The sequence below is a fragment of the Gloeophyllum trabeum genome (genome assembly GCF_000344685.1).
Source record: "Gloeophyllum trabeum ATCC 11539 unplaced genomic scaffold GLOTRscaffold_00003, whole genome shotgun sequence".
NCBI classification, from domain to species: Eukaryota; Fungi; Basidiomycota; class Agaricomycetes; order Gloeophyllales; family Gloeophyllaceae; genus Gloeophyllum; species Gloeophyllum trabeum.
The window spans coordinates 604,869-632,212 of record NW_006920412.1 but is presented as its reverse complement, the minus strand read 5'-3'; the positions used below and the strand labels follow the sequence as shown (position 1 = coordinate 632,212).

General features: G+C 52.4%; 11 protein-coding genes across 11 annotated transcripts; 6 read left to right on the top strand and 5 right to left on the bottom strand.

Moving 5' to 3' along the window:
- Positions 1 to 241: 241 nt before the first annotated feature.
- GLOTRDRAFT_56356 (mitochondrial import protein Pam17) lies at positions 242 to 1,599 on the bottom strand. Its single transcript, XM_007864804.1, has 7 exons — positions 1,361 to 1,599; positions 1,206 to 1,295; positions 1,097 to 1,145; positions 871 to 1,041; positions 776 to 810; positions 643 to 723; positions 242 to 574 (listed from the first exon to the last, which is right to left on the bottom strand). The coding sequence occupies exons 1-6, from the start codon at positions 1,535 to 1,537 to the stop codon at positions 667 to 669; spliced, it is 579 nt and encodes a 192-aa protein (XP_007862995.1). The 5' UTR covers positions 1,538 to 1,599; the 3' UTR covers positions 242 to 574; positions 643 to 666.
- A 2,959-nt stretch (positions 1,600 to 4,558) lies between these two features.
- GLOTRDRAFT_37100 (TAP42-like protein) lies at positions 4,559 to 6,000 on the top strand (the record flags this gene model as incomplete). The annotated part of the gene is made up of 6 exons (XM_007864759.1): positions 4,559 to 4,654; positions 4,705 to 4,911; positions 4,963 to 5,158; positions 5,222 to 5,556; positions 5,608 to 5,762; positions 5,826 to 6,000. The coding sequence occupies 6 exons, from the start codon at positions 4,559 to 4,561 to the stop codon at positions 5,998 to 6,000; spliced, it is 1,164 nt and encodes a 387-aa protein (XP_007862950.1).
- GLOTRDRAFT_71786 (GTP binding protein) lies at positions 4,570 to 7,225 on the bottom strand. The gene is made up of 11 exons (XM_007865028.1): positions 7,064 to 7,225; positions 6,871 to 6,991; positions 6,737 to 6,809; positions 6,564 to 6,675; positions 6,336 to 6,499; positions 5,826 to 6,288; positions 5,608 to 5,762; positions 5,187 to 5,556; positions 4,963 to 5,132; positions 4,705 to 4,911; positions 4,570 to 4,654 (listed from the first exon to the last, which is right to left on the bottom strand). The coding sequence occupies exons 1-6, from the start codon at positions 7,174 to 7,176 to the stop codon at positions 6,227 to 6,229; spliced, it is 645 nt and encodes a 214-aa protein (XP_007863219.1). The 5' UTR covers positions 7,177 to 7,225; the 3' UTR covers positions 4,570 to 4,654; positions 4,705 to 4,911; positions 4,963 to 5,132; positions 5,187 to 5,556; positions 5,608 to 5,762; positions 5,826 to 6,226.
- A 114-nt stretch (positions 7,226 to 7,339) lies between these two features.
- Positions 7,340 to 9,898, top strand: GLOTRDRAFT_71781 (MTHFR-domain-containing protein). Its single transcript, XM_007865027.1, has 11 exons — positions 7,340 to 7,474; positions 7,531 to 7,734; positions 7,782 to 7,827; positions 7,881 to 8,003; positions 8,063 to 8,218; positions 8,277 to 8,401; positions 8,452 to 8,640; positions 8,704 to 8,940; positions 8,996 to 9,367; positions 9,421 to 9,540; positions 9,600 to 9,898. The coding sequence occupies exons 1-11, from the start codon at positions 7,391 to 7,393 to the stop codon at positions 9,786 to 9,788; spliced, it is 1,845 nt and encodes a 614-aa protein (XP_007863218.1). The 5' UTR covers positions 7,340 to 7,390; the 3' UTR covers positions 9,789 to 9,898.
- Positions 9,899 to 11,741: 1,843 nt separating this feature from the next.
- GLOTRDRAFT_21349 (uncharacterized protein) lies at positions 11,742 to 11,912 on the top strand (the record flags this gene model as incomplete). The annotated part of the gene is made up of 1 exon (XM_007864611.1): positions 11,742 to 11,912. A coding segment is annotated over one exon (171 nt), but the record flags the coding sequence as incomplete, so codon positions are not given.
- Positions 11,913 to 12,206: 294 nt separating this feature from the next.
- GLOTRDRAFT_136719 (uncharacterized protein) lies at positions 12,207 to 13,120 on the top strand (the record flags this gene model as incomplete). The annotated part of the gene is made up of 4 exons (XM_007865026.1): positions 12,207 to 12,392; positions 12,445 to 12,528; positions 12,582 to 12,823; positions 12,876 to 13,120. 3 exons carry the CDS (start codon positions 12,207 to 12,209, stop codon positions 12,801 to 12,803), a joined length of 492 nt encoding a protein of 163 aa, XP_007863217.1. The 3' UTR covers positions 12,804 to 12,823; positions 12,876 to 13,120.
- GLOTRDRAFT_71779 (WD40 repeat-like protein) lies at positions 13,083 to 15,369 on the bottom strand (the record flags this gene model as incomplete). Its single annotated transcript, XM_007865025.1, has 9 exons — positions 13,083 to 13,439; positions 13,488 to 13,529; positions 13,582 to 13,752; positions 13,824 to 13,899; positions 13,948 to 14,032; positions 14,088 to 14,463; positions 14,513 to 14,550; positions 14,606 to 14,729; positions 14,758 to 15,369. 9 exons carry the CDS (start codon positions 15,367 to 15,369, stop codon positions 13,083 to 13,085), a joined length of 1,881 nt encoding a protein of 626 aa, XP_007863216.1.
- Positions 15,370 to 15,678: 309 nt separating this feature from the next.
- On the top strand, positions 15,679 to 17,378 carry GLOTRDRAFT_56345 (thiamine diphosphate-binding protein). Its single transcript, XM_007864803.1, has 8 exons — positions 15,679 to 15,860; positions 15,912 to 15,990; positions 16,051 to 16,069; positions 16,123 to 16,256; positions 16,311 to 16,466; positions 16,515 to 16,623; positions 16,680 to 17,064; positions 17,124 to 17,378. Exons 1-8 carry the CDS (start codon positions 15,826 to 15,828, stop codon positions 17,209 to 17,211), a joined length of 1,005 nt encoding a protein of 334 aa, XP_007862994.1. The 5' UTR covers positions 15,679 to 15,825; the 3' UTR covers positions 17,212 to 17,378.
- A 234-nt stretch (positions 17,379 to 17,612) lies between these two features.
- On the bottom strand, positions 17,613 to 17,843 carry GLOTRDRAFT_35887 (uncharacterized protein; the record flags this gene model as incomplete). The annotated part of the gene is made up of 1 exon (XM_007864676.1): positions 17,613 to 17,843. A coding segment is annotated over one exon (231 nt), but the record flags the coding sequence as incomplete, so codon positions are not given.
- Positions 17,844 to 20,061: 2,218 nt separating this feature from the next.
- GLOTRDRAFT_126369 (uncharacterized protein) lies at positions 20,062 to 21,548 on the bottom strand (the record flags this gene model as incomplete). The annotated part of the gene is made up of 4 exons (XM_007865024.1): positions 20,062 to 20,385; positions 20,439 to 21,027; positions 21,089 to 21,366; positions 21,420 to 21,548. The coding sequence occupies 4 exons, from the start codon at positions 21,546 to 21,548 to the stop codon at positions 20,062 to 20,064; spliced, it is 1,320 nt and encodes a 439-aa protein (XP_007863215.1).
- Positions 21,549 to 23,389: 1,841 nt separating this feature from the next.
- Positions 23,390 to 27,257, top strand: GLOTRDRAFT_119853 (uncharacterized protein). The gene is made up of 11 exons (XM_007865023.1): positions 23,390 to 23,878; positions 23,934 to 24,652; positions 24,720 to 24,819; positions 24,876 to 25,042; positions 25,127 to 25,498; positions 25,561 to 25,886; positions 25,935 to 26,037; positions 26,091 to 26,407; positions 26,456 to 26,752; positions 26,804 to 26,942; positions 26,999 to 27,257. The coding sequence occupies exons 1-11, from the start codon at positions 23,437 to 23,439 to the stop codon at positions 27,245 to 27,247; spliced, it is 3,231 nt and encodes a 1,076-aa protein (XP_007863214.1). The 5' UTR covers positions 23,390 to 23,436; the 3' UTR covers positions 27,248 to 27,257.
- The last annotated feature ends 87 nt before the right edge of the window (positions 27,258 to 27,344 follow it).

The window sequence follows — 27,344 nt, the reverse complement described above, 5'->3', positions numbered from 1 at the left end:
TACGACCTTCATCATACGTTTACCTCATGGTTCAATGAGATGACTGTAATGCCACAGTTCGGATATCGCACCTGCTTCCTTTCGGGCCTCTTTGGACCGTCCATTCTTTTCTATTCGGGTTTGTCGTAACTTATTCGTCGTTCGCTCTCGTATTTATTCGTCGGTCACTGTAAGTCTGCAGCGCTAAGATCAATGACACTCTTACTGATGGTCTTCGTAGACAATAGCCATCATCACCCACTATCTATGCCGTCCGCACTGCGCAACCCGCAACCACGGATACACAGCTTTGCGATACTTTCGAACACGAGGAGGCATATGCGTGCTTGCACGATGCCCACTTCGTACCTTGCACTCCCCATCTGCTAGTCAGACCTGGCGCCTTCAAATCATCATTGCCACGGACTCCACATCATCGTGTAACATTGCCTGCTCGATTATCACATATATCCCCTGATGTAGCATAGCAATTGTGCTACATACTAGTGTCCTCGACAGAGAAGTTGCAATGACACATTTTCTGGTAACAGGTGGGATGTCTAAATGTCAAGACTCGATACGCACGCCCATAAGGCTGCAGGCCCAATATATGATTAGCGATGATCTATAGCCGGTAAACGTCAACAAGCAGCAAACACATACGCCAGTTCCCTCATGTTGATGCTGTTATAGTTCTTCTGGCCACTCCGATTTACGCTTGTATTTCGCTTGGTCCCTCAACCACTATACAAGACAATAAGAGGAATATCCCATCCTAACGTAAACGTGTGCTGACCTGGCGGTATTCGTGCAACGAACCAATCTTCTCACCTGACCATGGATAAGGATATGTTACGTACAAGCTTGCGCGTGGTAGATATATGTACGTACCATAGAAATCTGGGACGGGATTGGTAGCGGTTTGAGCAGTCGGATCTACTCTGTTCTTGACTATGTGCTTGTGGAATTCCCGATCACGGGCCTCGATTAATGCCATAGTCCGGCGGTGCGTCATTCTCCAGAACGCCGAGCCGATAGTTGGACCAATCAGGTAGCCAAAGCCTCGGGGGAAAGATGAGTGTTGAGCAGTGGAATATCACGTTCTCGTTCAACATACCGGCGCAGCCAAGAGTTGCAAACCCGTAGAAGAAGAACGGGTCAATGCCCTACCAGAGGCAAGGTTGTAGTCGCCCTCCTGACTTGCAAGGACGCCATAAATGACGCACCATAATGAGTTTAGAAGCGTCCGTCTCCAAATTCCCGAAGTACAGCACGCCACCCCCGAATCCAAGGAATACGCATGGAATGGTAGCGGCCTAACAACGTACAGAACGTGAACTGAACATTCCAATGACACCCAGACTACCCATTGCCAACTCACCGTCTCCCATCTCCGCTTGCTTTTCCGAATCGCAAGGTACTCTGGCCAACTCAGGTTCTGCTTGGCCTGCTCTGATACTGTCGAGTTATGACGGACAAGTCCACGAGACAAAGCATTCCTCGAAGGTGAGATATGAGTGGGCCACAACGGTATACGCAGCGTTCGAGAGCAATTCATGATGATGTTCGGTAGACGCGAAGTCTATGAACGCGTGCGTTCTAACTTCTAACTTCAAGCTTAGCCTCCAAAGCGCGTTGCGTCCTTCGGCATCCTCCTATAAGCTTTGATACTTATATAATTACTCGAGTACCAATTGGAGACGTAGAAGCTCGGTAAATAAATAACTACCGGCATGACATTACTTAGATGCAGCATAATAAGTACATCAGGTAGATTATCAAGATATTAGTATGGCCAAGATAGATAAACTACTTCAGATTTGTCCGATAGATGCATGCCCGCTGCCCCGATGACCCTCTGTAGTGATTTTGTGGTAAGCTTGCAGAACCTGCAAAGTCGGCCTAATCTCCCTCAAAACGCACGGGTAGATATCTTCTTGCTGGAGCCGAAGCGCAGCTCCAACCTCAGTAGACAAAGAGTCAGCCGTCAGACGCATCATCCTGTCTGCCTCTGCAACAGCATTGTACTGAACAACCGACGCCAGGTTCTCCATTGACGCCGGGGGTGCTGTTGGACGAAAGCTTGCAATCAAAGAGCGTAACCTCTCTAGATCTTTGGACTGTTCCTCAAGCAGGGCATCAAGTCTGGTTCCCTGTTCTTCAAGCTGTGAACATTACAGGTTAAATGGGTTGATTTCGAGCAGACATGAACAAAGCTTACGGGGGCAAGACGAGCAGCAATATCCGCGTTGACTGCCGTTATTGCTTGATGGTCTTCAGCAATGTTCCGATGCTCAGTAATAACAGCCGCGATATGATTCGCTTCTTCCCCTACGTCTGTTCCCAGCACCGAGACACGATGAGCCAAACTGTCTGCTAAATAGGTAGACTGCGAGTGTGACCCATCCATCCTGGCTACTTCCGAGTAAATAGACATGAAATTCTCTCGCGACTCGTTCACTTTTTGTTGACCTGCTGCCCAGAGGTCGGCCTTACTAGAGGCTATCCGAAGCTCCAACTCGTCGAAGTGCCGCAGTAGTCCCTCCAAGGGGCTTTCAGACTCTGAAGTGCGGGTAGATTCCGGCGGAAGAGGATCTTCGATCTTCGGTTCATTCAGCCGGGCTGAAAACTGCTGGACCACTGGTATAACTCCAGAGAGCCAATGTCTGACACTCGTGGCATACTCCTGGAAGCTCTCCGTGCTGTCAGCAGCTTCAGCAGCTTCCACAAGCAGCCGCGCAGCGTCAGACTCAGCCAGCTCCGTAGCAGCCTTCATGAGCGCATCGTACCGTTGCTGGCGGTTCTTTTGGTACTCCAGACGCACAGCGTCGAGCCGCAGGCGAGCAGCTCTACCGCATCGTTTATACTGAGCGGAGAGCTGGGTAGTTTTCCATCTCTCGACCTTGGCGTCCGCTTCTTTGAGCTCCATCTGAGCGCGGATTCCGCGGCGAAGCGACCTGCAGGATCATCTGCATGAGGAAACACGATATTGCCAGGATAAACTAAAACCTACTCGATAAAGCGCTCCATGATACTACCGCTTCGGACAGAGCTGCGACCCTCCGACGGTCCCAATGAGGTGTCCCTTGACATACCAGGGGAGGGGGAATGCGAACTGCCACGACTACTCCGTCTAGGACAGTCTACGTCCATGGCGTCTTGCTTCGTGTACGAGGTTCCCGCTGTAGATACGACGTTAGAGGTCGAGTCGGAAACTTCTCCTGATTCGACACCCAAAGTTGACGTTTGCGGGAGCTTCGATGATGGCTCCAGCCCTAACATAGCTTCAGAACTGTCATTGATACCCAGCCCAGAACCTGCTCTGGATGAATCCGCAAATGGTGTTTGTTGGGAGCTGACCCAGGCAGTAGCTGTATTCTTCGCTGGATCAGCAACGCTGAGGGTGCCCTGTTCTGAGGCCGCGCCCCATCCGCCACCACTGTCTGCCTGGGTAGCGGAGGATTTTACAGGTTCGGAAGTTCCCCACCCAGCTCCGCTTCCCCATCCGCCACTGCTTTCCTGGGTAGTGGAGGACGTAGCGGCTCCGAATTCACCCCATCCTCCCCACCCACCAGTGCTCTCCTGACTGGTGGATGCTTTCGCAGTGCTAGGATCTCCCCGCCCGCCACTACCTTCCCGGGCAGTGGAGGACTTGGTGGTCCCGGGGTCTCCCCATCCGCCACTGCTCTCCTGGGTAGTGGAGGATTTGGCAGTCCCAGAGTCTCCCCACCCACCACTGCTTTTCTGGGTAATAGAGGACTTGGAGGCCTCTGAATCCCCCCATCCTCCCCATCCACTGTTACCATCCTGAGTCGTCGAGGACTTGGTGCTTCCAGAATCTCCCCATGAACCCCATCCACCGCTAGTGGCTTCGGCTGACGTCTTGTTCCCGCCGTTGTCACCCCATCCTCCGCCCCAGCCACCACCTTTCCCTTCAGTATCCGAGGACTTTGTGCCACCGGAGTCACCCCATGACCCCCAGCCGCTAGTGCTGCTCGAAGAGCTGGTACCCCAACCGTCTATATTTCCCCACCCACCGCCTCCGGAAGCGGGGGCCTCGGCGCCGGTGGGGGACGCAGCTGTAGCGCCCCATCCTCTCGTACTTCCCCGCGGTGCGTTCGGGGGCCCGGCAGCAGAGGTTTCTGAAGTGCTCGGCGAGCTGTAGAAGCTGCCACTGCCTGCACCTGGCCGACGAGGCGGGAACTGCGTTCAGCACGATCAACATTCTGTCAATACCATCACGCATAACAGAATCACTGTTGAGACGTACCTTCGAGGACGAGGCATGCGCAACTGGCCGCGTGCGGGGTGCATTCAGCCACCTCCTGCCCTCACCGGGATGTACGAAGCTACAGCCAGGGCGACACTGTCGGATCTCGTTGCCTTCATCGTCAAAGTTCTAAATGAAATTTAATAGTGAATAGGCGTATATAGATGAAACGGTCTATACCATGCATCGAGCGAAAGGCATGGCGTGCACGGTCAATGATGAACGCCGTCGAGATATCCATACACGGTCCGAATCCGAATCTAATTAGCGCGCGATCGCCACCAACGTAACTTGACCTCGAATCCTAACATGCAAGAAGACATAACACTGTCAGCGCAATTCAAGCGAGCTTTGGCTACGGCGTCGGAGGCCTTCAACCTACCCACGATTGAGGACAAAACACAGGTAAACGCTGCTTGCGGTTGCTCCGGCATTAATTGATGCTTAGGAGACAGGACTTGATTCGATCCGCGCTTGCAGACCTTCGACATGTGGACGCGCGGGCGAGCAGTCTGTCGCTATTCAGCGCGAATGAGACGTTGGAGGATATCTCAACCCGCGATTTGGCGTATCTGTTCGTTCCCTATGTGATCACGGAGGTGCAGGGTCGCGTTAGGACGTTGGATATGGAGGAGAGGCTCGCGCAGTTGCTGCAAGCTCAGGTATGTCTGGAATTTTTTCTTGACGTCTACGGTGTACTTATCTAGCTCTAGAGGCACCTACGGACGTTTTTGACAAACTTGGAGAACTATCATATCATAACGGAGGTTGAGCTGGCCGCCTACGAGAAGTCGGCTGCCATGATGGCCAACGCGGCCCAGAGACGTGAAGCAAAGATACAACAGTACAGACGCGAGAAAGAACTCAGGGGAAAGATCGAAGCAAGTCCTTCACCCTCGTTCCCTCTATGTCATTGCTGACATACGCGCTTCCAGGCTTTGCAGAAGCGCCGCCGTCAATGGCCTGAGGGAGGCGACCGCACCCCCAACGACTTTGACTTGATCACCTCTCTCTTATCCCGCGGTTCGGAAGACGCGGGCAACAGCGATGATGAAGACGACGTGGAGGACGCTCTCCGCGAAGTGACTTTGCTCCTCCTCCGGCTGATCTACGCCCAAGCCCGCCAACAGAACGAAAATCTGACCCAGGAGCTGGAACTTGTACGGAATGCATTGGCGCAGAAGTCAGCCTCGAAAGAAGGCGAAGAGGATGGTCGGAGGAAACAGGAGGAGGACGCGTGGCGGCTGGACTCTGTACCCAGAGGTGGTCCAGATGGACGAGGACCGTTATTGGATTCAAGCGGTAGAGTACGTCCCCTTCCTTCATCTTTACGGCGTTCAGTTAGTCAATGATCGTAGCCTCTGCGACCGTTCACGATTCTGCCCTCCAATGCCGCTGAACGTGCGCGACTCCAAGCCGAAGTGTTTGGCCCAGATCACCGTCTGCCGACTATGACCGTCGACGAGTATCTTGAGATCGAACGTCAGCGCGGAAATGTTATCACCGGCGGAGGGTGAGTTGCTACCACACGATGATTACCCGTTTTCGATACTGAGGACCCGTGAAATGTGTGCAGACCACAGTCGGCTGAGAAACTGACTACATCCGAACAGCTTGCCTTGGATGCGGAGATGGATGGCACTGTTTTCGGGGAACAGAAAGTGGAAGAGAAGAGGCAGAAAGACGAGAAATGGGCGCAGTACACGGACACCCATCCGAAGGGAGCTGGTAATACCATGAACAGGGGATAATGCTAGTTTCGAGCGCAAGAGGGAGGCGTGAAAAGCAGTCTGTACATTGTATTAGTAGCCGACGTCACCTTGTACCCGTCAACCTTTGTCCAAGTGGCCTATGTGATTCAAATAATCCATCCACGACATAATTACAATGGCCGGTAAAAATACCACGCCAATATATAATAGGTATATACCAGGATAGCCAACGATCGAGGGCTGAGCTGTACACGAACGCCACCAATCAGCAATTGCACTGCGATGCTTCTGGTACCTCGGTGTTCGCTGGTGTCGTGACATCGATTTCTGGTCACTGTCAGCAGAGGGACACCTGAGGAGAATGTCTGACATACTCGTGTTGCCGTCGGACGACTGAGCAGGCGTCTCCATTCCAGGGAGGGACATGGCAATCTTCTTGAACAGGCTCTTGACGTTGTGACCGGCTTTGGCAGACGTCTCCATGAACATTATATTCAGTGACTGAGCCTTTGCTGTTGCCTCTTCCAAGGTCACTTGCCTTCACCCGAATAACACGGATGAATTGAATCCCCAAACCAGGTGAAGGTGGCGAGAGTACTCACCGCTTGTCCGAGAGATCTGCCTTGTTGCCTACCAATACAATAATCACGTCATTCCCCCTTTCTGACCGGACATCCTCTATCCATTTAGATGTTGACATGAAAGATTGACGATCTTTGTACGACATGCTTAGTCGCTGTGGAAGGCTCACACCATCCGGGAGACGGGCACGCACTTGTGATATCAAAGACCACGATGGCTACTGACGAGTCTCGGATGTACGATGGGATAAGTGATCTAAATCTTTCCTTCACAGCAGGATTTGAGCACGCCGCCCCGTGAGTCCCAGCCTTCGAGTGGACAGCGTACCTGGCCGGCCGTGTCCCACAATTGTAATCGTACAGTCCGGTCTTCTAGGTACATGGTCTTGCTCAGGAAGTCGATGCCAATGGTAGCTTGGTACGTGTTGTCGAAGGTGTCATACATAAATCTGCACGCGGTATCCCCCATCGTCTTAGCTGTCATATTGGCGGAATACTGCAGATGCTCGGACACCACACACCTCGTTATCAAACTCGTCTTCCCTACGCTCTGGTCGCCCAGCAGCACAATTTTCGTCCGCTTCGGCGGCGCAGACGAGAAGTCCGCCGTCGCGGGCGTCGATGGCGCGTCCATGGCAAGTCTAAGCGCGAAATCAAGGAACTAACGTCGGTGACGACCCCGCACTACGACGTAGCACAGGCGCCGATATTGCTTTCCGGCCGCGGGGCACGTGGCGACGGGCCGCCGGCTGCGACTGTGTAGAGGATCTCTGCTCCGTCTGCTAAATGGCTCAAGCGGGGGCTGTCTGTGCGAGATTATTCACTCTCTTCGGCGACGACTGGCACGGATGAAGCTGACGGAGAAGATCGCGGCGTACAAGCTGAACAGGCCGTTTTATACGTTCGAGTTCTTTCCGCCCAAGACCGATGAGGTTACTTAGGATGCTATGTATTCCTCCGGTGGAATGTGCTGAATACCTCCTTTCAGGGATTCGAGAATCTCTTGGCTCGAGTAGCGCGAATATCTTCGTTAGGCCCTATCGCGGTCAGTGTAACATGGGGGGCTGGAGGTGCTACCAAAGATCGAAGTCTGGAGCTTGCGGGGTTGATCCAGAATGAGGAGAAGATTGACACAATACTCCATCTCACATGTACAAATATGGAGGGAGGAATGGTGGATGAGGCCCTTAGAGTAAGTCGATGCATGTTCTGCAGATAAAGGTCATTCACAGGCGCTAGGCAGCCAAAGAGAGGGGTGTTCAGAACATCCTCGCTTTGAGAGGAGGTAAGCGTTCGCTTGTATTAGGAGGTAACCTGTTGTTGAGGTTCAATTTGCAGATCCCCCACGAGGAGAAGAATATTGGATCCCTACTGACCCCAGGTTTACCCATGGTGTCGACTTGGTAGCCTACATACGGTCATCACCCGAGTTCTCTTCTGCATTTTCCATCGGCGTGGCAGGTCTTCATTCCCTGATATAATAGAAGTTACTCTACAACGAGACTGACCTGAACTAATAGCTTACCCTGACGGACATACAGACCGGGAAACGGACGAAGACGGGGAACTCGACCATCTAAAGGCTAAAGTGGACGCAGGAGCCGATTTTATCATCACTCAACTCTTCTATGACTGCGATAACTTCCTGCGGTGGCTCGAGAAGGTTCGGAAGAAGGGTGCGTTGAACCGTCGGGAGCAAACAGGTTTGTGCCTTACGATATGCCTCCGTGATAGGTATCACGGTACCCGTCATACCCAGCATTATGCCATTACAGACGTACGCCTCCTTCTTACGGCTAACTAAACTCTGCGGGTCTCGAGTACCAGAGTCAGTAGCATCGGCCCTTGAACCTATCAAGGTCAGTCTGTCCCCGGTATACTCTAGCCTTAGCTCACTGATCCCACGTAGCATGATGACGCTCAAGTGAAGGAATATGGAATCGCTCTTGCTATCGACATGGTCAAACGACTGACCGCTTCCGGCGATGTCGCCGGACTGCACTTTTGCACCCTGAATTTGGAAAAGAGCGTTCGCCGTGTCATCGAGGGGCTGGGATGGGCGGGAGGTAGTCCCGAGATCAAAAATAGATTGATAACGGTAACTTGCATTTCCTTCTTATATTCACGAAACACGATTTTAACATGCATTTGCCCTGGTAAGGACCCACCGAGTCAGGCAACCCCGTCTCACACAGATGATGATCTCACGATCACCCCTACCAGCGCTAGCGACTCCGCCACCAAAGGGCTGATCGGCTCTGTGCTTCCACCCCCGGACGCCGGACGCGGGGAAATCAACAATGCCTCCAGCTGGGACGAATATCCCAATGGCCGCTTCGGTGACTTCAAAAGTCCGGCGTTCGGGTTGCAGGACCAGTGGGGCGGGCCCGTCATCACAGTAAGCAGGTTGAATAGCAGTCCCAGAATGCCATGTAGTTAACAGTGGTTGTCAGCGGGGCGAAGCGTTGCAAAAGTGGGGCAACCCGACAACCGTGCAGGACCTGACCGAGATATTCCTGAAGCACCTCCGCGGCGAGGTTGACTCGACGCCCTTTTCGCAGGGCCCCTTGTCGCCCGAGTCGATGCTCATTCTGACGGAGCTCGAGAAGCTGAACCGGCATGGCTGGTGGACGGTGGGATCGCAGCCAGCCGTGGACGGGGTGCCCTCGACGCACGAGGTCTTCGGCTGGGGCCCGCCTAGCGGATATGTGTACCAGAAGGGATTCGTGGAGTTTTTCGCTGATCAGGAGGAGGTTGACAAGATCGAGAAAAGGATTAGGGAGGATGGTCAGGGATGGGTCGACTATTTTGCTGGCAACTTCCAGGTGTGGATGGGCCTGTTCTGCTACTTTCCTAGGATTGACGTTTTCGTATGTAGGGTGAATGTCGAAGCAATGTGCCGGACGGTGGAAGGAATGCCGTGACGTGGGGCGTATTCCCTGGGCAAGAAGTGCTTCAGACAACCATTATTGAACGCGAATCTTTCTTGTCATGGAAGGTAAGTCTTGCGCTCATCGCTATCATTAGCATTGGTGGTCTTGAGTAACGTCTCCGCAGGACGAAGCTTTCTCAATATGGTGTGAGTGGGCCAGCTTCTATCCCCCTGATTCAGAAGAGCGGAAGTTATTGGAAGGCGTCCGTGACAGAAGGTGGCTCGTGAGCATTGTGCACCATGATTACAAGGATGCTTCTGCACTGTGGACGTTCTTGGGCGGGGACGCTTTGTTGTCAAAGTCTGTGCCGTGATCCCTTCCAGAAAATTACCTGTATCAAGCTGCAGAATGGAATGCTCAGAATGTACCTCTTTTACAACTAATTATTCACTGCAGAAATCCAGTCTACCGAAGGCAGGCCGAACCTTCGCGATCGGGCAGGCTGATCTCACGGGATACTCAAAGATATGCCGCTGCAGATTGGCTGCAGACGCGACTGTGCTAGCTGGTCTCGTGTCGCATGTTATATTCATGTCTGCTCCTGAGACTGACGTACTGTATGACTGCCTGCAGCTCTGCTAGCTTGGGCCATTGCTGACGGTATGGACCCTTTGCCAGAGAACCCCTCTTTTGTGCTCCCTCGACACCCGAAGATGTGTTATGATCCTCTTCGAACCGCCGCTCTACTAGTTGGCCGTATTACTGAGGGCTTCAGTACACGACTGGGAGAAAGTGGGAATGATACCTCTAGCGGCATCGACGAGAGTACAACAGACTCAAGGGAAGATCCACCACGCCGAATGACCGTGGAGGAGTTTCTCAGGGGAAAATATGACGACGAGTCCGAGTCTTCTGAAGGTGGCTAAAGTGATAAGTCAAGCTGTGCGCCAGACGAAGACACGAACAAATCGCATGAGAAGGAGGAAGAAAACTCCCTCCTTACCCTCCATATGCTTGCTATGTGTCACCCGCTGATGTCCCTGTAATCCCTTCCACCTGTGTGGCCCGGCCAAAGGAGATATACGGCCTTATGGCAAGTGCCCTGTACCAGCGTCATGTGTGGCATATCCAGGGCCCCTTGGTGGGCCTCATATTCCCCCCTGCTGGTACTGGAGCCACTGCACAACTTATATTCGGGCGGCTAGAAGACGATGAATTATGGGAAGAGGCTCTAGCACGCTGGTGTTGTCCTTTCTTGTGCTAGAGCTTAGTAGGATGATCTTCCATCTGTCAGCGATGAACTGAAGGGCCTTCGAGAGGAGCTGCTTAAGGCGGGATGAGGTTGTCCGGAGGGGACTAACAGCCAAGCCAAAGCCACTTTCACTTCACCCTACGTCACCAAGATCATCGAAGACAGGTTCTCTGTCATTTTCCGTGCATGTCTGAAGTCCCGGAACAGACAAGACCAGGCAGACCTGCTATGCGTACCGGAAGTGGAGGTTCACCATGAGTGGGACGCGTTGTTACTTCACTTTCTCGAATCAGAAGGAGTGATGTCCTCGTAAGTTGGATCCTTAGGATAATGATGTTTGCGTCTAAAGGGAATAACATGTCTAGCCTCGAGCAGTCATTGACGTTGCCTCGAAATATGACCGTGGAGTCGGATAGCCGCAGAGACGCACACGCCGTCTTGAAAAATGTCCTTGTCTGGGAGGTACTGCAGACAACTCCAGAAGCCAAGTCAGAAGCAGAAACGCAATGACACCACAAAGCAAGATCGGTTATCATGGAGCTTGGGCTTGACACTTCACCGACATACAGAGAGTCGTCCGGTTGCTGTTGAGGAATGCCTTAACCTGGAGCCCCTCAGTGGACAATGCGATGCTATAGCGTCTCTAGATCTATACATAGGCGATGTTTTCGATCAAGTCCACGAACAACTTGCCAAAGCAATGCCAAAGACTCCATTTCTGTCGATGTTGGAACGGTTATGCAGTCCAACATTGCCGGTGGCCATCAAAACTCGCTGGGCACCGAAGTGTCTCAGAGCCCTGCGCAAGATACCCTTCTGAAGCCTTCAGTGGACGCGAGAAGGCACAGCAATGTTGTAGAGCAGACAAAGATTGGGATGGCTTTCACTTTTGAAGAATTGGTGACTATGTATAACACAGGAAATGGAACGGAAGGCTCTGTTACGATTGTGAGTTGTGCATACAGTATGAAACCGCATGACAAGCTCCCGGAGATTAGTCTATTGTCTGTTACTGCGAGTGGACAATCCATCAATCCTTGCTGTTCATTGTAGCATGTCAGGATTCTGGCGAGATCGTTTGATATCTCCTCCCCTCTGGGAGCATTCCACTACGCTACATTTTGCTGCCTTGTCGCCACAACCTTTGCGGATGCTTTGAAGAACGAGTTTGAAGCAGCGAGGGATTCTTTCCTTGAAATGCGTAAGAAGCAGGGAAAAGCTTTGCAGTGGTCTATGGAGCACCAGGTGAAGGAGATTCCTTCTGCCGTGGCTTGGCTGAACCACGTACACAATGGTAGTCTCTTGCTGTACCTTTGCTGTGCCATGCTTGATCTCGTGTTGTCTATAGAATTCTTTAGGTATGACTTAGGGGCATTATTAATGTTCGTTTGCGCCCACCATACCTGCCGCCAACGCCGAACTCAGCCACAATTGAGCGCGTCTGTCACATGCCACGGGACCTGTGACAGAGTCCGAGGCTGTCTCCTCCCATCTCAAGTATCTTCCTCCCCATATAACTAGTCGCGGTGGTACGGCACGATGTCTGTTGCAACACCAACCGTCCTTCCCCGTAATTCATTATTCCCGGATCTCATGACAAGGCAGCCCAAACAGCCTTACCCGACGCCAAAAGCCCCATGCGGGCGATACCAGGGCCCTATGAAACGCAACTTTCAACTGGAGATGACCCAACTAGATGAGGAGGAGAGCGAACTAGAAAGTCTCGTACGGTCTTTATGAATGTGGTATCTTTTCGGATTATGAAACCTACCAGCAGATACAGATGCGCAGGAATAGAGGTCAAGATTATATGGTGCCCATGGGCAAACTCTTGACTCGATCGGAAGAAACGACCGAGACTGTGCGTCTGTTTTACAGACTTATCAGCGCCTTTTTTCTCAGTCTGACTGGTAGGGCGAGGACGATCCTGATGGTGACGGAAGTGAGGTGTCAGGGTCGGACCAGTCTCTTGGGCCAGGTCATTCTGGTGCAGAAGAAGAGAACGACGACTCCGCTGTGGACTTGGACGCTGACATGGAAGACATGGACGAACCGATGGGCGATACTACTCAAGAAACGGAAGATCTGGATGAAGGGGACTCGGATGATTTCGAGGAAGAACCCTCAGACGTGTAGCCTTTAGAGCCACACCGTTTGTGAGTGGATTCCTTTGTATGCCCACCGTTCACCTAACCCATGTAGCCTGAGCTATGAATCACCTTCTGAGCTCATTGCTACATTTCGACGCATATCCCTTGCCCGCGCAAGGCAATACACCATCTGCATCATGTTCCTTTTGCATCTCGCGTTACTCCGGCCGCGATGTACATAGGTCTGACCGACTCCTGATAAAATTATAGTGCTAGTGCTATACAATGCTCTACATGATATAAATACTATACAATATCAGGATATTCAAGCAATCAAATCTCGTACATCCGCCATCGAATGCCCACGCGGAGTGTTCTTCAGGTGGCGCTGCCGCACAGCGAGCGGGCGGATCCAGAACTTGATATACCCGGCCTTGTTCGCGGTGAGCATGCCCCGCGGGAGGAACGCGATATCGCTGAGCAAGTCGCCCTCCACGGGCTTGACGAGCACGGGCTGCACTATGGCAACCTCGTTCCGGGAGGGGGCGGGGTGGTATCGTGGGAGAGGTGGTATTCCGTCAGCATCAGGGGAGCCTAAGGGTGGTAAATGGAGGGTGGAACGTTCGCGCCGGAAGGCGAGCGAGAGGCTGGATGACATGGACATTCGTTGGTGATGAGCCGCCTGAAGGTGTGTCAGGACCTGCCGCAAGATGTAAGGGGAGGAACAGACCTGCAGCTTCGGTCGATGAAGGGCACCGCTTGAAAAGTCCCACTAAAAACTGGTCAGAGTCTGAACAGCTCGCAGTTGGATCACGAACGCTTACTAGGATGAGTTTGTTGTCCTCGCCGACACTACCAAAGCGATATGTCCGGCCATCGCATCTGATGTCATCGAATGCCACGGCAGAAACGAAGGATGAATGGCCCTGACATCGAGCGATAACACGTTGTTCCCAAGGGGAGAAGATTGTAACAAGGTCATCTTGGCCCCCGGTCTATTCGCCGAGCAGCAGTCGATCATGAGCACGCTGCGGCGGGTACGCTGGAATTTTTATGAGCGACTTACTATGATAAATCGGCCGTCCGGGGACCACGCAACACATGTGAGCGCGCCGAAATATGACGCATAGCAGTCGACCAGCCTGTATAAAGTCAGATGAGAAACGCGCAAACACGGATGTCCGCCTTACTGCTCTGCTAGTGCGTCAATTACTCGTAGACAGCCATCCTCCGATATACATGCCACGTATTTAACGTCAGGAGAGAAAACAAAATCTGGCGTCATGGATCATCATGAAAGGCTTCTCAAGATTCTGTGTTTAACACCTACCGACAACACTCCGCCGCGACACTCTCCAGTGGCTGACGGGGTTCTTCGCGGCTTTCTCCTTCTCGCCCCTACCACTCCCTCCTGTAAACCCACCATTGAGAGCAGTAACTGGATGCCATGGTGGCATAGTCACGAATATTCGATCTAGAGGATTCCATTCTCCTTTGAATGAATCCGAGTCGGATGACGACGCATTACTGTCTAAGGTCGACGATCGCGCAGCAACCATGGAGTACGGTGACTGCGGAGTGAAGGTGCCGTCCTCCCGTTCTTTATCATAAATGATGATGGTCCCATCGGCATGAGAGACTAAGAAGAGAGTCGGCGAAGAAGGAACCCAGCGGACGGACGTACATGGCGAATTCGATATACATCCCTGCAGGGCGGTTATTAAACTTCACATGGAGAGATAGAGCGAGACTTACGCCCTTGTTAAGCCGACCGTAGCGGGAGGAGATGGGATCTGACTAGAGTTTTAGTGATGCCGACTTTGAGGGACGTTCACGTACATTACTCACCAAACCACACCAGGTCGCCCGTGCTGAAGCCGATGACAATGTCTATTCGCTCGGAGGACACCGTAGCGAGATTCACGTCGTGACATGTAGGATATGCAGAGAAGGTGATGCGTGAAAGTGGCTCCTGAGATATGCATGCATCAAAGGACGACTCTGTCGGATATGGTCATGAGTACCTTTGACTTCACTCCCGCCTCCGTCCAGAAGAAATTCTTGGCCGCATTGTAGAATAGAAAGGTGGCCTCGCCTTGCTTAGACTGTAGTGTCTTTGCTAGCCCTTCCGCGCTCTGCAGACGCGTAATAAAGGTGGATGAAGTAGTCCGTAGGTTATGTTTCGGTCTTGAGACTGTCTTCTTCTTTCCTCCGGATGACGGATGAGAGAATATGGTGTGTGGTTGGTCGTGTGCTATCTGCGGCGATGCTGGCGGGTTCTCCTGGCCAGCCGAGGGATTAGAGGGGTCCGGAGAGGTATTGCCCTCGGTATCGCTGCTGGATACACTGGCGCTATCATCCCTCTTCTCCTTCGCTGCTCTTTCCTTCTCTTTCTCCTTCTCTTTTTCCCGCCTGTTCTCCTTGTTGCCACCAAGGAGCTGCGCGAAGCCCTGTGATGGCCCTGTCTTTAGAGCCGGGAATCGAACGGTTACCGTAGATATCCGACTTGGATAGAGAGCAGGCGCAGCGGGGACATGCAGCGCGGTCGGCTTGTGCTCTTCGGTGACGGAATACACGCCTTCGGGAGCGATGAACGTGTGCTCGTTCTCCATCGACGAGCTGAGCGGAGCCGACCCCGACGGTGGCTGCGATCAACGGCGGTCAGCGCTTGTCGGCGTCACCGGCGCAGGCTTGGCTCAGCCGTCACGGTACGGAACTTGCACATGTCCATGCGCTCACCGACTCCCGGCAGGCTCTATTCTCGACCATGTTCTGGTTTACCCCGCACTGCTGTGCCAGGCGTGCTGTAGCAATCAAGGTGTGGGGAGCCCTCGATTCTTATGTTTCTTCCAGTAACGTGTTGTCTCAAATAGCCTCGGCTGCATTGCCTCCGACGATGGCAGTCGACTCCTGCTCCTGAGGCCGGCGGACACCTACCTTCGGTAGCTACATCCAAGTTGCTCAGACCGACTCGCGACGAGGCCTTGCGCACCCCGGGCGTCAAATGGACAGACGAAGACAACTCAGGGCCCGTGCGGACCATAGTAGGCGGCCGAGAGACCCGGAAGATGAATACCTACCAATCCATCCGGGATGCTCTCAGGTACGTCATGTAGATCCTTCTCATAGAAAGAAGGCCTCATGGTATGTCAAGCCACGCATTAGTGAGAGACGACACTGCTGTTATATTTGGAGAGGATGTAGCGTTCGGCGGGGTCTTTAGGTGCACCATGGTGAGCGGTTGTCCTGATGTCGCGCGTGGCGAGCCTTAATACATCTGCTGGAGATGTCAGGGACTAGCTGAGGAATTTGGTACGTCTACCGTCCCCTTGAACGAGACGGGCAGCTGATGCACCGTTCTCCAGGCCGCGAAAGGGTCTTCAATACTCCATTGAGCGAACAAGGCATTGTGGGATTTGGTATCGGTATCGCTGCTATGGGACACACTTCTATAGCTGAGATCCAATTCGCCGACTACATCTATCCTGCATTCGACCAGGTAAGTAGAGACATTGCTCGTTTAAATACGAAGACGGTATATGGAACTCCCCAGATTGTGAATGAAGCAGCCAAGTTTCGATACAGGTCCGGAGGCCAGTACCACGTAGGGGGGCTTACCATTCGTACGCCGACCATGTCCGTAGGGCATGGCGGGCTGTACCATTCACAGAGTCCCGAGGGGTTCTTCATGGGTGCCGCTGGTGTAAAGGTGCATTGATCGTTATCCCGGGATATTCGGGCTACTGAAGCAACTTAGGTCGTCATACCTCGCTCGCCTATCCAAGCCAAGGGTCTACTGCTTGCCTCGATACGGGACCCTAACCCTGTTATTTTCATGGAACCCAAAATCCTCTATCGTTCCGCTGGTAAGATGACATCCCTTGTCTCTCCGAGCGTACCCACTGATACCGAAACCTCCAAGTCGAGCAAGTTCCCATCGACGACTTCGAGCTCCCGATCGGTCGAGCGGATGTCCTGATTGCAGGTTCCGACCTCACCCTCTTAACCTGGGGAACGCCTCTGTATCACTGCGAGACCGCGCTGCACATGCTCGCTTCCCCGCCTCCCCAGGTCTCCAGGCACGTTCCCGAGTCCCTCAGAGGTGCCAAGGTAGAACTGATTGACTTGCGGACCATTCTGCCGTGGGACGTCGAGACCGTCGTCGAGAGCGTCAACCGCACGGGACGCCTGGTGATTGTGCACGAAGCGGGGCTCACAGCTGGGGCAGGCGCGGAGATTGCTGCGACCGTGCAGAAGAAATGTTTCCTCAAGCTTGATGCCCCGGTGAAGCGGATTACGGGCTGGGAGTAAGTCTCTGTCATTGCCTGTCGTCCTTTTCTCGCTGACTCCTGTCCCTCTATTGTAGCACCCCCGTACCTCTGCAATATGAGAAGTTCTATATCCCCGATGCCATCCGTATTCTGGACGGTATTGTGGAGACTCTGATATATTGATTTCATCCGAAGTAAAGGATCGTCCTTGTACTTCTATCTTCATACTGTCTACCGTATCATATTTCTACTGTTTTCTGTTGCATCCTATTAATGTAGGTTAAGTGTATGCCACGAGCACAGGACGAGCCCGAGGAAGAGAATTGACAGATGTTCCAACGGCATCCGCCACACAAAGTTCATAATGCGTGACGGCAGGCAAAGACCTATAGCTAGGGTTGTCGGTGTGGTGTAGGTTTTATTGGTGGTCATTGAGGACACTAGTGACTACACTCTCATAATCATTGAAGAGATAATCATACATTTTTGAGCTATCCGGGAGAGGCTCCAATGACAGCTACCGACGAGCATCGCAGACAAAAAAACAAAAGCAAGACACATGGTGCACAACCACTTCGATCATTTTATGCTGCCTTCCCTTTCCCTTTCTCCAATTCCTCGATCTGGTGTCTCATGCTCCATCGAAGGGATTTGTCATTCTTGTCATATTTCTCGAGGAATGCGTTCTTCACAGCTTCCAGCTTGTTCTTGAGTTCAGGCGCATACCATCTCGCGGTGAGGCATAGGAACGTTGCATAATGGAACGCGCCCAGCGGCGTGGAAATATCGAAGGAACGCGCATTCCCTTCTAATATCCTGACGTGCTGTAGGTGGAATACAGCGGTAGTCAGTAAACCTACAGGTAGGCGGCAGCTGGGCAATATGGGGGTAGACTAACCTCATCCAGCAGACCCTCCCCGGCTTGTTTTTTACTATAGGCACAGGTGACAACCCCGATGGAGCCTTCTGTCACCAAAGTCAGGATAGGGACGTCATGGATGCCCAGCGTGGCCAAGAACTTGACAGCAGCCAGACTATAGATCCGGCCTTGGTTCACCCCTTGCGTTACGAGGTTATCATGGGAGAGTTTCTTATATTCTACAAGCAATAGTGGAATTTCCAGGAATCGGGGAGACGATGCCCCCCTGGTCATAGAAGATGGCTTTGAAACCTTGGGCACCTTTGGCTTAGATTCAAGCCCAAGCTCGTCGAATTGACTAGTAGCTTCTTTGACGCCATCCTCTGATCCAGGTAGGGTGTATGTGGACACATCTCTGGTAACCGAGAAGACACCTGTATTGAAGGAAGGTGCCTCCAGGCGCTGTTGACGTTCGGTCAGCCTCACACTATGGCGAGTGCCCTGGGTGCTGCCCCCTGCATGACTCGGCTGAGAAGTGCTATTGGATGGTACCTGAAGAGAGTTTGATTGCGAAGAAGATGCAGCAGAGCCTTTTGGTACACTGGGGCCACTGCTGGCCGCCCTTTGTGGCCCTGAGGGTGTTCCTGTATCCACAAGCATGAAATCCTTGGTGAATGCTTGCGTCGGGGGCTTCTGAGGTTGGGCAAAGAAATCGGGATAATAGAGGGTAGCAACCGCATCACACCTGCCGACAGCTGGTTCAACGTCAGAGCAGTCCTGGAGAGGGCCACCACGACTGTTTGGTAACTGCTGGTTTGTCGCCGTCACCAGCAATTGCTGTCGGACAGCTTCTAGTATGCGCAATTGCTCCTCTGCCTCTTTGGCTGCGGCTTGGTGATAGAACTCTCGCACAGCCAGAGTGTTGGTCGGTTTTGTGACATTCTTCTTAATCTGATCAATGTTGCCCACCTCCCGGCTTTGAGCGTTACGTATGGCAGCCCCGAATTCCGATACCTTGTCAACTACATCGTAGTCAAGGGCTGTGTTACGGGGGAGATTAATCTGTCGATCAAGGCTTGTATAACAATTATCCAGATGAGCTAGTAGATGTTTCAACCAAATTGATACTTACAATGACCATATGCTAATACCATGGCGACCCCTCATGAACTGGAAGTACAGAGCGTCCCATTCATGTCGGACCTCCAGTTCAATAACCTTCCGTACCTCCGCATCTTGTCGTCTTTGCCGAGCATCAAAGCAAGCGCGCAGGATACTTGAAATTTTATCCTTCATGATCTGGGCTTCTTCGTCGGGGAGTACTTCGGCTTGTGGCACAAGTCCATGCTTCGCATGTTGTTCATATATCTCGTTCATTGCAAACAGCTCCTCTTTCAGCGATTGAAGATCACTGGGAATTTCAGGAAAGTCGTTCTGCAAAGACCTATCACGTTTCGCTGCACTGCGAACAGAGACATAAAGACATACCGAAGTAAACCCTTTCGCCGGCCAATAATACGACGTCAGCTTCTCATATTGCTCTATAGCAGGATCCTTAGCGGCCGAGCCGGGGTTGGCATTCTTTGACATCGGAGAAGACATGGGGAAAACGGTGCAAAGCGCAAGCCGATCCGCTAACCATAGCAATGTTCGGGCGTCTTCGGCGTCGTGGTCGCTGCCCCTAGCGGCAAACCTAAAGCAATATTAGCAACGAAACCAGCGACGCAACTCCTTCACTCACTCTGAACAGGAGAGACGCTTCTTGCCAGTCTCCGCGGCAGATGCGGGTGCAGCTGTCGGTCCCGTCCCAGCTTTGGGCCCCGTCCCAGCTTTCGATTTCGTCGAGTCATCCTCAGACACTATCAAGGAGCTGCGGGAAAGTTAGGAGCCGATTGATGCTCGGCAGAGCCGGTACGTACGGGACAGAAGAAGGCCTGGGTTATTTCATAGACTGATTAAGTGTCGTGCTGCACTAGGAACCCATGTCTGCTTACTTGGATGCAGCGGGACGTTTTGCTCCCGACATGTTGGACGATGCAGTCGACCTGCGGAAAGCAGAGACGCCGAACCGTTATAAGATATGAAGGGTGACGAGTGACGCCACCGCGAGTTAACAGTAAAGTTGTGGAATGGAACAAATCAGTTTCTATCACGAGGATATATATCATAATGGCTTACGCATTTTTGGGTACCTGCATGAGGATTGCGACTTCGCGTGCCCACGCTGTGATCCTTCCTTCTGTTGAGCGCCAACCATCGTCTTCTGACTCGTCGCGCGTCAGATCCAATCGCCAGCGTAGTGAATGCCCCTTCTTTGCCCCTTCAAGGACACCATCCAGGCTATCAGACGCCGTCTGCCGTAAATGGTCGATGTAGGTCCGAGTGAGATTCGACAAAAGCAGGCATAACTTGAGGGTCGAGCCTGGATCACAGATATCAAATACCGTCTGGGCCGAAGCGTTGAGCGTGGCATCCTGAAATGCAAGATGCACGCTCGGCTATTTTAGCAGTACATCAGCTGGAAACCCTTATAAGGAAAACAATAGCGAACCAGAGCGTCTTCGATGGATTCATCATCTTCTAGCCATCCGAAGATGAGTTGCGCGGCGGTCCCGGTGGGAGGAAACATGAGGCCAATCAAGGGTTCTTGAACACGCCACACGCGGCGCTGGTAAAGTGTGCTCGCCATGAGGGCGTATATTTCCCCTGGTCCGGCCATACAGATCGCAGGGATTACTGGTGTGTCCCAGGGCGAAGGAGTAGCGAGCATATGGAGGGCCAAAAAGGGATCTTCGTCCTTCTCGTCTGAGTCATTCATTGGAGCCTCATCCGGCACACAGCTTGTCTTGTCGCCGGAGCCACCGTCAGAAGAGTCCGATTCCGACTCGTCGTCGTAGTATCTTCCATTGATAAACTCCTCCATTGTCATTCGACGTGGTGGGTATTCCCTCAAGTCGCATGGACTCTCGTCGACGCCGCTAGTGGTGGTCTCGCCTTCTTCGCCTTCTCCCAGTCGGGCACGGAAGCCCTCGGGGATACACCCAACCAGTAGGGTAGCGGTCGACGTAGTCTTCATGTATTTTCGTAGAGGATTCCAGAGCGTTTTTGGATGTCGAGGGAGCACAAACGATGGACGTTCCCTGGCAAAAGGTAATACGGTCAGCAATGGCCCCAAATAGCGGAGCTAGCAAGCAGTCATACAGTACCAAAGCCTGAGGGGCAGTTAGAGTGACAACGTGGGAAACCAGACCCGCCAGCAGAAATTCTTTAGAGTTGGACGCGCAGGGTCTCTCAGATTCTGCCAGCAGCAGGGACCTCGCCGTTGCCGTCGCAGAAATGGCAGCGTCAAACAGACGCGAAAGATCATCGTCGGGAGCGTCATAGCATTCAGAGTCGGTGGTGCCAGAGAGAAGAGAGCGTCTCTGAAGCAGTTCAGCAGAGAGACTTCGTGCGAAGGGAGCTACGCAAGGATGTGGTCCCTGCATTGGCTAGAGTGAGTATTCTGTTGGACAACGACTATGATAGGTCGTACCTGGTACACCCACCGGGGAAGGGGTTCTTCCAGCCGGTCACTCAGACTACGGACTGGCTCAGGCCAGCTACGATCGTTTGGGCCGATAGTGTGCAGGGTCACATAATCTGCATTTTGCCAGAAATTCATCCTCGAACTTCGATTACGATACCCGAGTGAACGGTGATTCGCCTCGTCAAGGCACAGTGACAGCCTACAAGCGCGACGTAGAAACTCAGAGGATTATCGAGTTGAAGCAGTCGGTAATAGCCACCAAAGCTCACGGAACAGTTAGTTGATGCTGTGAGTTCAGCGCCACAATCGCGTCGCGCGTTCACCCGATCAAGCTCAAGACGGGCCCGATCGCGTACGTAATCACGAGTTGATCTCGGCTGAATCTTGGCCGGGGACTGGTTAATTAACACACCCGCTGGGACCTAAGCAAGAAGCGCTAAGCACTGACTGGTTGCAGTTTCTGCACTAGTAGATACGCAATGCCGGGAGCGATGTACAGAACACAGGTTACAGGAGACGGATGGCACAGTGATTAGCGAACATCGTAAACTGTTAGAAAACACATGCACTACTTCTTTAAGACCACGACCCATCGACTGAGGTACTTTCCAGCATACAAGCCAGACTGCCAAGAAAGCATCAACTGTTCCTGTCTTAGCTCTTCCAATCCCAGACTGCCAATGTCTAGCTCCCTTAAGCCTGCATTAGTTTCTATATCCCGGGAGTGAGCGTTGAGCCGGTCAGAGTAATCAGCTGAAATGTCGGTCAGAGAGGCGACACAGAAAGGTGAGTTCCCAGAAGTGAGATGTTCGATGATTTGATGCATAGGGGTTGAAAGGCATAGCGAGGATGGTTGCGGAGGGCATATACTTGGTTTAACGTCCTTGGTCGACCGTCCTGGATACCGCCGTGGGAGAAAAGGCAAAGCAGTTAAGACAAACTCCTTGCTCCAGAGCCGGATCAAATGTCCTAGCGTCGTGAAATGTATGATCACCGTCTTGTCCCTGGCACAAACGGCCTGTAGAGTGCGGATGAAAGACTCAAGGTGCGCAGACGGTACAGCGTCAAGAGTCAACTCGAAATCAACTGGGCCGGAGCGGAACAGCGAGGAAGGGAGACGATCACGCTCGGGAAGTCGAGCTATGCACCTCCCAGCAATCAGACACGTGCGGTTGTGGTGCATATATACACACCTGCCAGAGGAGCCGCCTAAAATTCCATGAGTGGGCTCGCATACAGCTCATCCAACAGTGTCTCTGACCTGGTAAGCAATGTGTGGCATCTGAGATACAAATAGCCACCGCATAACGCTCGATCGGAGACCCATGCCGACATGGAGCTCCATTACACGATTCGAGCTGTTTAGGAGACCCGGGAGATCTTTGTGTATGTTTCTGAACTCAACGACTCCAGAAATAACATCTCGCATAAGAGTTTCCACAGGTATAACAACCACTGCTCCTCGAGATCGCTTGACGAGAGCCACGTACGAGGTGGGCCAGATCGATCCTCTTGCCGGGCAGATGAGGTGAAGCAAAGCACGCTGCGAGGAGCGATAGTCTTTCGTTTTTCCCGCCTTTCTTGAGCTGCGTCTGAAGCAGGGAGAAGAGAAAGCCATTACAGACAACGTAGACACCAGCAGGACGACCGTGGTCAGAAACAGGTTATTCGGGTTCGAAAATGTGGCAGAAGACACCTCCGAATGCCAGTCTCGGTACGCAGCTAGCATTTGAGAGACGAGAACATCCGAGTTCCATAGAGACAGCAAGGATTCCATGTCGCCGGGCTTCCGGCTTTGCGACCTGTTGCAAGATGGTCCTAAGACTTGCGATGTCAGTGCCAGTGACAGTAAATGCGGAGTTACAGTAGAGGACGCGTACCATCACGAGTCACAGATCACGTGTCGTCGTTACTGGCGCGTCCTGCATCTCTGTTGCCTCCGGCCTTCCGCCACCGCCGCATTCCAACGAGGCAGTCTTCCCACATCCACCTTACTCGTCCCCTGAAGAGCTCGACACTAGTCATGGAACGTGAGAGCGAGAGAGCCGCAAAACGGCGCAGGCTGGACGACGTTTCCGACTCTGACGGTACAGACTTATTCGACCCTTCTCACCTAGTCACCGCGGGGAATGTCCAAAACGGCGAAGCAGAGGCGAAATCTCCCAACTACATACAGGGCTGCGTTGTGATGCGATGGGCCTCGACTCGTCGTATCAGGCTCTCGAAGGACTATGGAAATGGTATAGCAGTGGAGATACAGTTGAATGGACCCTGCGCCGAGCTGTGGGATTCATTCGGTTTCGACATTGGCGACGTGCTGGAAGTCAGCTTGGAAGGAGCGTCTATAGAAAAGACGAAGTCTGCAGGAATCTTGTATCTTGTCTACAACGAAGGTATCGCCTTAAAATACCTGACCAGAAGTAAGAAGCCCGCAGAGAACGGACGAATCATCAATTCATGGAACGGTGAGTATGCGTATCATACAGTTGACCTGTCCAGACTGATTTTGGAGGCGCCAAGCTATTCAGAGGCCGAGTCAAGAGAGAGCCTCGCCAGATCCCGATGATTGGTTCTCAACTCCAATCAAAGGACTTAGAAAACGATCCAAATTCACTAACGAAGAAAAGGAGAAAATCTCACCCTCATATGAAGGTGTCGAAGGGCCTCCCGCGACGCACGCCCTTCCTGATGCTGCGATGGACAATAATTCTCTTGTCCTTTCCGTCCCGCTGGAGCCAGAACTCAAATCACTGATACCGGAATCTGCGAATAACAGCGCAAAGAATGTACCACCTACTGTCGGAGAAGAGCCGGTGCCTGCAGCTACCACGCCTTGTGAGACTATAGAGGGGACTCAAATGGACATGTACCACATGCCAATGCGTCATCCAACAGCTCAGCGCTCCCTGAAAGCGTCTGTCGCCCCGGAAGTCCAAGATGTCCCCAAAGATTTTACAGAGGAAACTCGGACTGAGACGAAAAAGGAGAAACGCGCTCGCATCAGACGGGAGAAACAGGCTCTTAAAGGGCAGCAAGCGTCCGAAGCGCCAGGCACGCCGGAAATGCATACTGTTGCTGATCCTCTTATCCTGCCCGTAGCGCCTTCCGTCCAAGAGACGCCGCAACCAGCTGCTGTTGTACCTAAGGCGGAGGCATCCCGGCCGTCTCCAGTTGTATTTGCACCTGCGAAGACCGAGGATCCTGCACTGGAACTCAAAGCTGGCTTACGAGCATCTACAGTGCGTGCACACGAATGCCTCAGAACTGCGAGGCAAATGCTGAACTGTATGGTCTGGCGTCACATAGGACTACTATATCCCTTTGGCCATGGCACGTTCACATTACGAGTTCAGCACCATAGCCGTTGTCACCTACGCCTCCAATCCAGAGAGGAAGGGAGGCGGTGGTGAGTATGTTTTCTCGACCTGCATCGGTGCCGCTGACGACCCTCCATTCTATAAGATTGGATGATCTGCATAAGCCTTATCGACCCATCCAACTTTGAACATGAAAGTGGATATGGTTTCGGTGAAAAGGATGGATTCAAGATCAATTGTTTCACTCAGAAATATCAAGAATGGCTTCCTCGGCCACAGCGTGGAGATGTTGTTGTCCTGAGAAAGGTAAAAGTGCGTACCTCTCTTTCCTACTGCATCATATCAAGTGCCGGCTTGTTCTGACCCTTATTCTACGCTTTTGTCCGCGTACGATAGAGATGCATATGGCAAGGCAATGTAACAGGCACCGGCTACCATGATAAGCTTCGCTGGGCTATCTACTCACCCTCTCTAGGCCGAACACACCATGGCGAACTCGGCTCCGCGCCTCGAGCGGCCGCGCTCGACGGCGGTTTCGGCGCTGACTTTAGCCCCTTCTGGGAGCCGGAAGAGGACGAATTGCAGTACTGCATCAGGCTGGCGGACTGGTGGCAGGCGCTGCAGAAAGAGCGGTTGAAGCAACTGGGGACCATCCACCACATCTCAGCGCCGCCGAGGTGTTCGGGTGGCCAGGGGAAACAACACAGACTCATCTGCGAGTGCAGACCGGATATGGAACCTGCAGGTTTCTTCAATTGCACCGTTGAGGTGATAATACGCTCATCCGAAATATTCCCTGATTGTTCTCCGATACTTATCTTACTATGCAGATTGTCTTCTTGTATCTGAGCGACAATGACGGTCCACATAGTCTCTACGTGACAGACTACACGAAGAATGCCGCTCCTATGCCCTTCAACACCGCTTGGTGCCGTGCTGAGTTCGCAGAGTACGTCCTCAAGATCGAGATATGGGATGCCGCCAAGGAATTGTGCAAGAATATGCAGGCAGGCGAATACTACTCGCTTGGGAATATTAAGTTCCGCTCCGGGTCAAGTGGATACTATGAAGGCAAAGCCAACAATGTCAAATGCGTCAAATTGCATGCGGAGGACGAGGCAGCGAAAGAACACCCGCATCTGCAGGCTCTTCTTCGGTAAGTGGTCTTGGACCATTGGCCACTACATAATCTCACTATGCATAGGAGGAAGAAAGAGTGGGAGGATAAGAATGCTTCCAAGTCTGACTTCGAACATACTCTTATCGAAGAGATACAGAGGGACAGATTTATTGATTGTACTGTCGAGGTAAGGCTTGACTAGTCTGACGCCCAAGGATAAAGACTGAGTCCCATCTGCAGGTTTTACACGTTGTACATAAGGGCGATCCCTCATACCTCTATGTGACAGATTATACCTCGAACAACTCCCTGCCGCTTCAGGACGCTTCTTGGGTTGAAGGCTTAGAGAACTGCGTACTTCTCATTCGACTCTATGGAAAACAAGCAGAGGACGCTAAGGCACTCGAGGTTGGATGTTACTATAACATCCGGAGCCTCCAGGTCAAGAGACGGTCAAGCGAAGACGGTTTTCAGGGTCGTATCGGAGGAGAGGGAAGACATTTCTTCAAGCTGAGAGCTGATCGAACCGACAATCCTCAGTTGCAGGCGCTGCTCGGGTAAGGATACTGTATTACCAGCTTCCGGAGTAACTTATGCTTCGTTAGGCGTAAACAAGCATGGCAAAATCAGAAGAACCAACTTCCTTGGATGCAGACAGTTAAAGCAAATAGCGAAGATCGGCGTCCCCCGACGAATACAGACGAACGGAGTGGCAAGGATGTATCGGGAAGTGTAACCATCCAGACTACAGATTTACGCCGCAAGGGCTACTCTACTCTAGAAGAAATTCGTACAAGTACCGATTCTCCAAAGAAGTGGAAGGTCTTCGCCCGGATCGTCGATTTCTTCCCGCTTACGTTACCTGAGTGTTTCTTTCTAAGGTGCACGCGATGCAAGAGGAAGCAAGTCCGTTCGATCTTCTGTACGGGATGTTGCACTGACCGCTATTTAAGTCTCCCCGCAAATAGGAAGGGATGTCTAGAATGCGAAGATGACGGCGTTGACGACCCTGTCTGCTGTTTTGTTCGCCTCTTCTTCCGACTGCAAGATCCAGAAGGAACAGAGCTGGATGTATCAGCTTGTGATCCTGACGTGTGTACTCCGATGAGCGCGTTAAGCTTGAATGATCTGACTTCAGCGCATTATAGTGCACCTTGTGGAAGGACTTCCAGCCCGCAGACCCGTGCGACGATGAGGGTATTCTGGAAGATTTCCAGAGCCGCCTCCGACCTTTCTTGGGGAATCTCTTTGAAGTGCATAGTGGCATTGAGGAGAACGTGCGTATTGAACCGGAAACCTCTTTCCTCAGTTGTACTGTGTACAGTTGGCCCCTAGGCGACGATAGTGGATCCAAGGGTTACGCCATCATGGACGTCGACGACCTTGAGAAGCCTTGAACTTTGCGTGGATATATCTGTAATGCTTATTCCATTATTCTATCGAGTGCTACTGTACACCTGTAATGCGCTGTATCCTTTGCTCTGCTATGGCAAC